The sequence below is a fragment of the Carlito syrichta genome, unplaced genomic scaffold (genome assembly GCF_000164805.1).
Source record: "Carlito syrichta isolate Samal-C Ts95f unplaced genomic scaffold, Tarsius_syrichta-2.0.1 Scaffold302401, whole genome shotgun sequence".
Classification (NCBI taxonomy): Eukaryota; Metazoa; Chordata; class Mammalia; order Primates; family Tarsiidae; genus Carlito; species Carlito syrichta.
In genome coordinates, this window is record NW_007246497.1 from 183,375 (window position 1) to 193,961 (window position 10,587).

Sequence of the window (10,587 nt, forward strand, 5' to 3'; positions counted from 1 at the left end):
CCGCTCGCTCCGACTCCCCTCGCTGCCCTCCCTCTCCCCCATCCCCCCGCCCGCCGAGTTGCCCCGGAGACCACGACGCCGCTGCCCCGGGAACCCATGAGAGCCCCGCGGCTGCCGCCAGCGCCGGTGGTGCTGTCGCTGCTGCTCCTCGGCTCAGGTGAGGACCCGCCGGCTCCGATCCGTCGGGCGCTTCTCTCAGGGCGGGCAGCGTTGTCTCCCGTCGAGGGTTTCTGCGGCTTCTCCAAAAAATGACCCTGGGCGCTTGAACACAGCAGCTTTGTTAAGCAGCTCCCTTCCCAAGGTCCCTCCGTGGGGAAAGAGAGGAGCGCGCGATGTCTCAGACAACCAGGCCAGGGTGCAGGAGACAGTCCCTGCACTTTTACTGGAGTTCAGCTGAAGGAGGTCGTGGGGAACATTTTACCCCACTCTTCATTATACAGATAGGAAGACTGTGGCTCAGGGACGCGAAGTGTGACCTTAAGAGGAGCGAATTCTTGGACCCAGGAGTGCTGGCTGCTTCCTGTCTGCATCCTCCATCTCCTCTGTCTAGTGATTTTATTTTTACTTTCCTAGAGGGACTCACAGTGCCCCAGGGAGAGGTTCAAAGCGCCACTGTTTTATTTTATGCTGTTTTATTGAGACCTAAAAGAAAAAGCAAGATAATGCAGACTTGAAACTCTGAGCCCAAATGCTTACCTAGTACTCAGTTTCTTCTCTAGTAATAATAATGATGATGATGATAATTAAAAATGACAATAATCGTTCCTATCAACTGCTATTTATATTTTTTTACATATCATATGCATAATCTTTTAAAAATGTGAGTGAGCACCTGTTTAAGTTTGCCTATTAAAATGGAATAGGATGGAAATTCCAACACACGCAAATGCATCTCGAATGTGAAGTGATGGGGATATTTAGACATTACCTATTAAGTAGTTATATTAGATTAATTTGCTAATGTGGCAGTATGTTTTTAATGTGAAAGCTAATGTGAACTATCAATGGAAAAGAAAACCTTAATAAAAGAAATTGTGATTGGGGCAGCTGAATTTGCTTGTTGGCAAAATGTGAAGTTTCTTTCCTAGATGACTCAGTCACCAACAATTGCACGTGTGCAATAACTGCCTTGATATCAAAAGATAAACATTTCTGCCTAACACAGCTGACTGAAGAGAAAGGCATTCTACATTACCTTTTCTTCTCTTGTTCCTTCCCCTGCAGGCCATTATGCTGCTGGATTGGACTTAAATGACACCTACTCTGAGAAAGGGGAACCATTTTCTGGGGACCACAGTGCTGATGGATTTGAGGTTATTTCAAGAAGTGAGATGTCCTCAGGAAGTGAGATTTCCCCTGCGAGTGAAGTGCCTTCTGGTAGCGAACTGTCCTCAGGAACCGACTATGACTATTCAGAAGAGTATGACAATGAACCACAAATATCTGGTTTTATTGTAGATGATTCAGTTCGAGGTGAGTAGAGGAGAAAGAAAATGCAACTTATGAGATGTTGGGTTTATATAAACAAAACTGCTTCAGAAAAAAGAAGAAAAGTCACTCCCCAGATTTTCTGGTGGTGTTCTCCTGTGTCTATTGTATGCCCCCTAGGTAAACTGAGACAGGAAGAGCATGTGGGCACATCCTGTATGTTCAGAGTGCTAACATTTGTTTTACGTCTCTTAAATCGAGTTTTCACAACAGTATTAAGTAGGAATTGTTATTCTCATTTTACAGATGTGATAACTGAAGCTCAAAAAGACTAATTGTTTTGCCCAAGATTACTCAGGCAGCCACATTTGAACCAGAATTAGAACTCCAGTGGGTTTGGTTCTAAGCATAAGTTACTTTACGCTTTCCCACTGTGCTACCTGACCCCATTGTGAGAAACAGACTTAAACATTCATCCTTCTTAGCTACTTTGTATCTTAGCTTTTGTATCCCCTTCCCCCACCCCAGCCCACTCCAAACAACTGCATTTTAATATTAATAAGGGAAGAGAAGGAAGTAATGGGGCAGGAGGAATTGGACTTTAAGAACACAGTGTTGAGAAACTGGTAATAATGATAGTAATAATAATAAATTCATCTGGAAATATTAAAGGAGTTCAAATATGCACAGATTTTATTTTGCTAAAATTACTGTTTAACTCCAGATCTCTTTTGTCCATTAAATATTGGCAGCCCATGATTTCCTTCACTTTTGCAGTCGTCTCATCTTTTAAAAAGATTCTTTGCTTAAAATGAGGGTACCAAAGTTGGAGATAACTGTAGTTAATTACTTTCATCCTACTTTGCAGTCTGAGGGATGATGAGGTCATTGATAAATAAGATCTAACTATACTAGGAGCATCCACCACAGAGACAGGACAAGATGGTTTAAGAACTCTTTAGGGCTTCTTCTTTCCTGACTTGAGCTTCTCTGACTCCTCCCCCTGTTTGGCTCCCAAAACTGGTAAAGGGACAGCAAGTGGTACCACAAGGACAGTGACTGTGGTAGATGGCAGGTAGGTGGAAAAAGAGTTAGTGAACACTCCATTCTCTTGCTTCAAACTTGTGCTTTTCTGTGAGGTGGGGAAGGGGTCCATTTATAATGCTTATTTTTGGAGTCATGGGATTAGAGCATCAAGGTGTCTAGAAACTGTCCTTTAAAAATATGTCAAGGTATTAACACTTCAGAAGACAATAAATTGTGACTGGTGCAAATGGCTAGTGTTCAAAATTGCTATGCATTGTGAAATAGAGTGAAAATATTGGTTGAACTTCTTTGAAAGGCTGTCAAGTTAAATGTCCTTGGGGTTACTGTTTATTGCAACACTCAGCGTCATGACTATTATTTGTAATCTATCTGATAAAGTGCAGTAATGTTCATTGAAAATGTTTCCCTTAGAGGGTTTACTCTATCTTGTGCTTTTTTATCATCAGAGGAAAGTTTCAATATAAACATTGCATAACCACCTACTAATCATTGTGCCTAATTTGACTTTTGCTAATGTTATTATAATAACCTGCAAAATAATCATAATATCTGTTTATCATTTTTGTCATCACAGGGATTCTATCTTTGATATTCTTGTTGACATTCACTATGTTTCTAATGTTTTCTATTTAATCGGCACTGCATGATTGTTATGAGTAATGGTATTTTCTCTTTCCATTGGGCTCTGTTTGCTGCATACCCAGATAACTCTTTGCAGAGATTAGTGTGACAATATGCACAGTGCTAAAAAGGAAAGCCCTCTTCCTCTCTTTAGCATGTGGGTAAACTATACCTTGCATAACTATAAAATTGAGCAAAAGTTTCTATGGATCTCTGAAGTATCAAATATAAATATTTCTGGACTCTTATTTTCCAACAGATTGACCACAGATATGAGCTCCCTGGAAAGTATAATTTAATCATAATCTATAAGAATTTGGAAGTTGGAGAAAATTGAATAACTCTAATTTAGAATTCTCAGTTTTTTCCACCCACAAGTAGTACCCACTAATTTCCAACTATGATCTTGAGCACGAGGGCCATAAATAAAATCAACAAATATGTTCCAAGTCTCATTTTAATCAGTGGCATTGACCTTTTCAAAGGGACAACATAGTATGGTAGAAAAATAACAGGCTCTGACATTTCAAAGGGACAACATAGTATGGTAGAAAAATAACAGGCACTGTCATGTTCTAGCTGCTTGTCTTAGGGAGAGTTACTTGTCTTCACTGAACTTCAACTTCTTCATCAATATTCTATGAATAACAATACATACAACTGTGATTTGAATTTAATTAAAATAATGCTCATTATCAAAAACTTGCTATGTATTAGAAATTCAAGAAGTGTTTAAAATAGTTAATGGATTTTCTTAAACACATAACTTCTACTATCAATAATAATAATGATACAAGTCAATTCAAAATATATACCTAAGCTAATGAAATAACCAATGTGTTTAGATGAAGTACCATATGACACAGAGATTCTTTTTGTCCATGTATTGTGTATATATTGTGTTAAATATTAAGGCAAATATGGCTATTATTCCTATGAGCTCTCAATGTTATGACTTCTTTCTCTCATGTCTGCAAAATGATATTCAAAACTAGGAAAGACTACTACCAAAAAATCTAATTTTGTTTATTTTTAGTTGAACAGGTAGTTAAACCCAAGAAAAACAAGACAGAAAGTGAAAAGACTTCAGATAAACCCAAAAGAAAGAAAAAGGGGGGCAAAAATGGAAAAAGTAGAAAAAACAAAAAGAAGAAAAATCCATGTGATGCAGAATTTCAGAATTTCTGTATTCATGGGGAATGCAAATATATAGAGCACCTGGAAGCAGTAACGTGCAAGTAAGACTTCCTAAATTATGTAAAATTCTGTATTTCTAGCACAAGATCTGAGACCATTTATTTTTCCAGTATATAAACCAAGAGTCAGTAAACTTTTTCTTAAAGGACCAGATGGTATATAATTTAGTCTTCATTGGTCAAGACTTTATGTACTTATATAACCAATTAAAATGTAACCATTTAAGTATGCTAAAACCATTCTTAGTTTGCAGTCTGTAAAAAATTGGCAAATGACCAGATTTGACCTTTTCTCTCTGTATGTGTGTGTATATATACATATATATATAACCTTTATAAACATATATAGTAAATCCATATAAACATATATAGTAAATATATATATAGTAAACCTTTTTTCATAATGAACCTAAAGGTAGTTTTTACATAACCTTTCATGTTGCTCTAACCTCCTTTCACTGCTCCCACAAGCTGCTAGCATGTTAAATGGTAGTGAAATGTAATCACTGCATAACAAGTCACTGAACTCATCAATTGGTCATAAAAATAGCACAAAGAATCACTAGGTGTGTCTTCTTGGAATATCACACCCAAACTAATCTCAACTTGTTCTTATACAGATAGATCCTTAGAATGTATTCCATGTCTCACGATTTTGAAATACAAGTATATATAGCATAACTCTCTTTTTAATGTTGGAACTAAATTGCTGTTTGTGATCTGGAAAGTAAGCTTAACATGCACAGAATGTTTTTAGTGACTATAATTTTTAAATGTGGGTTGTTTGCAGATGTCATCAAGATTACTTTGGTGAACGGTGTGGGGAAAAGTCCATGAAAACTCACAGCCTGATTGACAGTGATTTATCAAAAATTACATTAGCTGCCATTGCTGCCTTTGTCTCTGCTGTGAGCCTCATAGCTATCGCTGTTGTTATTACAGTACGGTAAGTATAACTCAACTTAAAAATTCTTAATAAAATAATGGCAGATTATATTTTTCAATATTTCTATTACACTTGACTGTCATATTTTGGATGAATTATTCTACTGGTGACATGTTGTCTTTGGTGTATGTCTTTCTACTTCACTGACAAAAATTATGGAAAATGGTCAAAATTTATATGACTTCAGCCACCATTGAAACTTAATATGTAAAGCCCCTTTTCAGAACTAGAAATTTTTTGAACTTAAAAGCTAGTGGTCTTATATAATTTCATATTTGTACTCATGATTACTTTTGAATCTCAGAAAGTATTGGTATCCTTTGTGAAATCTTAAATTTAAGCAAGCCTCCCAGAAGCAAATTAAGACCTGGTTCATAGTAGATTTTATAGTATCAGATATATGCTGCTTTGGTACTGAAAATCACAAAGCACCTCAAATCATCAGCAGCCAAGGAAAGATACGTCTTCTTTTTTTATTAGAAGACAAAAGTCTGAGTTAGGAATATTATCACATGGTACTAATTCACTTAGAGCTTGTGCTTATTTTGTTATTGTCAAACACCATAGTATGGGAACTCAAGTATTTTAAAAAAACATTTCCACCATATGACACAGCGTAGGAAGCAAGGACAATTATATTACTGTTCCATTCCAGCAGTATCTTCCCTGTGCTCATAATAACAGATCACATATTTCACTTCATGACCAATGAATATTAAAACTAGACTGTCCCAGCTAGTAGGCATTCATGGGTGCATCAAAATGCCATTGTCTGTCAAACAGAAGTCACTGAATAAGGGAAGTTGAGGGAGGTGAATGGCTCTGTGATGACTCATGTGTTACTAGAGCTTGGGAAAGCAAGGACTCATTCTTCTAATTTTAAGTCTTGGTAAATTACTTTAACAAACTGGATTGTGTAGATGATCTGCCACTACTGCCATGCAGGAAACAAGGGGTTATCTTCTGCCATTGTTTACCACTATTTTAAATTTAGATCAGACTGTGATAAAATGATGCATAAAAACTGTTTTATCATGCACATAAAGTTTGATGTGTAGTTTAAATTTGTTTTGCACACCTTAGAGTTTATCCTGGTCTTTTAGTAACCCAGATATGCAAATGTGTTTCGTAAAGGTCCTCTCAGACAAACCATTATTATTTCACATAGAAGGGTAGGACAAAGCTATTGCTATTCAAAAAAAGTTTCATAATATTTAAACTTGCAATTATTCAATGTGAAATATTTAATAGTTTTTGGAAAAGTACAGAAAGACTGTCATGTTGGCACTCTTAAAGTTAAGCGATGGCTTTTCTCCTTTTCTCCCATATTCTCCTTGTATTTGAAACATAAGACAAACATTAAGTATAAGTCACAGTTGCTGTGTGTGTGTGTGTGTTTTTTTAATAATCGAGGCGAGGTTTTTCCCCAAACATTGCAACAAAGTTTTTATGATTTTAATAATAATGTTTAGTAGATTAAAATAGAAATTGTTTGTACAATACCAATATATTCTTAAACCATTGAGTTTTTTTAAAAGTAGAAAGTAACAATGCATAAAACTAGAAGTAAATATTTATACTTAGCAGTAAATAAAGCCCAACTTGTTTTGTAAACCTATTTAAAAATTTAAATGATTTAAATTAGTTGGTACCAGCATAATGTTCTTCTATAGTAAAATTTCACCATCATCATCTCTGATTATACATGGCAGCCGTGCTAAGTTCTGCAGAAAAAAAAGACATATGAATGTGTTACATACCTTCTCAAAGTCTACATTAACAAGACACATGTATTTAAATCTCAGTCCTCTGGAAATGTGTTTATAGAAAGTCAACATAAACAACCTCTTAAAATTGGTTATAGTGTATAGCTAGGTTTAGGTTTTGCTTTAGTGTCAAGTATAGTGTTTAATGGTCTAAAGGGACTCACAGAAAGAAACTGTTTTCATGAAAATCCCAATCAACATGTAGGTGAATAGAACTTTGATAACAGTAGAGTGTCTTGTTCTCTGAAGGCTTCGAAAGCAATACTTCAGGGAATATGAAGGAGAAGCTGAGGAACGAAAGAAGCTTCGACAAGAAAACGGAAATGTGCATGCCATAGCATAACTGAGAATAATATTACAGGTTTGATTTTTTTTATAACTTTATTTTATTATAGAGATGTAGGATACAAGTCAGGATTAGGTACATTATAGACTTGACTTTTAAAAGATATCTTTGGATCATAGCCTATAATTTTAGAAAATATAGCACTGTTTTACCTCAAGAAAAATAAAAATGTATTCTTAATTATGCCTACTATGAATAATGCTACATTAAAGTATTATTCTTTGAGTATGAGATGAAGTTTAGTATTGAGAATGGATTATGTGTTTGATAGTATTATAAGGAATATAAATATGAAAGACAGCAATCCTGTTCTCAAAGAACGTAATGTTTAGCAGATCGGGGAGGGAAATATAAGGAACCAGAGTACTAGGGGGAATAAAATAAGTGTCACAAGAAAGAAACCAGTGGCGTATGAGTAGTTTCCAATGAAAGATAGGAAGAATCCAGCAGGATACATTTAGAGATCAGGAAAAGATGTGTGTTCAGGGTTGCACTGGAAGTGAACCTTGAAAAACTGATGAGATTGGGACAAGAAATTATGAAGGGAAAGGAAGGGTAATACTGCGAGATGGACCAGATACTTTCAGAAACTTGTGAAAAATGGCCTGGTTCAAAGGAGTGTTAGGGTATATAACGTTGTGATGATATGTTGAGCTCATGTGGTGGAGAGCTGAAGTTAAGGTGTTTGCACTAAAACTGTGAAGGCACGGAGTCAGACAGTAGGTTGAATATTCTTTTAAAGAAAGGTAGTAGTAGGGGGGTACAGATTTGAGGGATAGATTGGTGAGGATATATATTTTACTTTTTGTAAAGAGAGAAAGCTGAGAATATTGTAGAAGTTAAGAAGATGTGAAGAGGGATATTTCATTGTTAATGAAAGTGAGCATCTCCAAGAACACTTCCAGAGGAAGAAATAGGCAGGGAGATCAAGGCTTCACTTAAGAAGGAATTTTATTTCCTCAGACATTCAGGAAAGATGATTTCACTTAAGTTCTTAATTTTCTAACATAAGTGGGTCTAAGAATTACTTGAGATGTTTGTTAAATATGCATATGCCTAAGCACAACTCTAAATTTACTGAATCATAATTTCTATTTTAACGAATACTTCAGATGATTTTGTTGCCTGAAGAACCACTACATTTAACACTGGTTATATACAGATTTTATCTTCTGAGCCTATTACAGAATTAGCTCAATAACTCATAAAATGGGTAATTACCTATACCAATGCTATACTTGGTATTTATTGCCTCAAAATGTATTAATTTATTGACTTCACATACTGAAGCTAAGATCACCAACATAATTAAACATGGAATTTTGGTTGTTTAGAGTCATTGAGATCTCTCAGCATAGGTCCCAGAATGATTTCAGGAAAAGGACTACGCTGTGCTGGCATGCAGTGACTGCCTATTAGCTGGTAGTTACTATTATTATACCCTTGGTACTAATTATCCTAAATTAACTGTATATCACAAATATGCTGAGCCACTTAATCTTTGTTTTTAATTATATCCCCTTTATAGATTTGGTTAGGAAAACTATTTCTCATGACTGTTGATGCTTTTTTATTCATCAGAATTTGATGTAGCAGATTTGAGCATATGCAGTAGGTATATGAGCAAAGAAGGTGTGAATGAGGGAATCAAGCCAAAGAGATGGTTTGCCTCTGAAAATCTCTTAGCATTTCTCATAGGATATGCTAGCAAAAAAAATGAACAGAAATTCTGATTTTATCCTTTGAAGTTTTCTTAAAGCTGTGTTGGAATTAAGTTTATCTCTGACACCTATTTTCTCATAGGATATCACATTGGAGTCACTGCCAAGTTACAACTAGAAATGAAGCATTGGTCCTCTTTCCGGTGGATAATAAGAAAATGGAACCTTTTTGTTCTCATGGTTTTAAACTTTCAATTGTCACTTTTTATGCTAAGTCTTATGTCTGTACATAAAGATGCATGAAGATGAAAAGTATTTTTTCAAGTTGTAAATAATTTATTTAATATTTAATGGAAGTGTATTTATTTTACAGCCCATTAAACTTTTTTAATCAAACAGATTGAGAGTTTGAATGTCACTTTTGAAATTGCAAGACTCTAGGACATTTTTCTCCGAACATTTGGTTGATCATTTAAGAAGGATTTCCTCCCCCCCTTTTAACGTTTTTATGTTGATTTTTAAAACTTTTTTCCTTAGAAAGCTCTGTTAATAGAAAAATTACAAACTAGAGTCACTTAGTCCTCCCACAAACATAATGTTCATAATAACAATCCCAAACTGGCCCTGCTTATCCCATGGAGAAATTATACCAGGTACTGTTAATTATTATACCAGGTACTGTTAATTATAAAAGCACCTCGAATCAAGATGTGGCACTACCTCTCTGTAACCGTGGACCTAGATGTTATAAGAGAAAGCAAACTCACTGCCTGTCACTATATACACAGAGACAGGAATAGGTTTGAATATCATAAAAGTGATATTTTAAGAGAACCAGAAATTATTTACATGTGAGACTTCTTTCCCTAATATCATGACATGAATGTATGAAGCGTCCAAAACCCAGTCCTACCATCCCTCCCTTGCTACTCTTTTCTTACAGTACTGTATTTCAAACAAACGTGTGTGTGTGTGTGTGTGTGTGTGTGTGTGTGTGTGTGTGTGTGTGTGTGTGTGTGTTTTGTGGTGGATGCTACTTTCAAGGACATTACGGTTATGTCTTAATGTCCTTGAATGTACATTGAGAAAATTAACCAGTAATAAGAATAATACCAGTGATCATCTGGTAGAAATTCATGAATGAAAAATGCCTTAAGCAGTAAGACCTCCATCTGTCTCTGGCACACCACCCATCACATCTTTGCTCAGTTATCATTTAACCAGTGGGCTCCTAGCCTCAGCTGTGTCTTATCACTTGAGGAGCTTTAAATGCCTATGCTCCTAGATGCCCTTCCCAGAGCTGTTAATTTCAAGGGATTGGAGTACATTGTTGGTATTTGTATCTTTTAAAGATCTGTAGATATTTCCTATATGCTGCCTGTGTTGAGACCATTTCAACCTCTACTTGAACATATTCAGCACACAGTTTCCTCAGTCTTGTTCATGAAATATTTATTGCAGATGATTCAAGTATAGTGCAAAACAAAACAAACGAACAATAAGATGATTTATTATAAAAGCAAGGGTGATTATAATAAGATAGGGAAGAGAGACCCTCAGGTTTCTGCCTTCAGTG

The 10,587-nt window shown here is 35.7% G+C and overlaps 1 protein-coding gene across 2 annotated transcripts; it reads left to right on the forward strand.

Moving 5' to 3' along the window:
• The first annotated feature begins 59 nt into the window (after nucleotides 1–59).
• AREG (amphiregulin) lies at nucleotides 60–9,412 on the forward strand. 2 transcript variants are annotated; one of them, XM_008056579.1, is made up of 6 exons: nucleotides 60–157; nucleotides 1,225–1,473; nucleotides 4,133–4,334; nucleotides 5,083–5,238; nucleotides 7,254–7,365; nucleotides 9,154–9,412. In XM_008056579.1, the coding sequence occupies exons 1-5, from the start codon at nucleotides 97–99 to the stop codon at nucleotides 7,345–7,347; spliced, it is 762 nt and encodes a 253-aa protein (XP_008054770.1). In that variant the 5' UTR covers nucleotides 60–96; the 3' UTR covers nucleotides 7,348–7,365; nucleotides 9,154–9,412. The 2 variants fall into 2 exon arrangements, with proteins under 2 accessions (XP_008054770.1, XP_008054771.1); XM_008056580.1 differs by lacking the exon at nucleotides 9,154–9,412 and having other exon boundaries at nucleotides 5,083–5,242; nucleotides 7,254–7,326.
• The last annotated feature ends 1,175 nt before the right edge of the window (nucleotides 9,413–10,587 follow it).

What these genes read in the sequence shown, in the direction of transcription:
- AREG (XM_008056579.1), top strand. Translation starts at nt 97, where the DNA reads ATGAGAGCCCCGCGGCTGCCGCCAGCGCCGGTGGTGCTGTCGCTGCTG. An exon ending in TGTAGATGATTCAGTTCGAG is followed by an intron (nt 1,474 to 4,132) that starts GTGAGTAGAGGA and finishes GTTTATTTTTAG; the next exon opens with TTGAACAGGTAGTTAAACCC. An exon ending in GCTGTTGTTATTACAGTACG is followed by an intron (nt 5,239 to 7,253) that starts GTAAGTATAACT and finishes TGTTCTCTGAAG; the next exon opens with GCTTCGAAAGCAATACTTCA.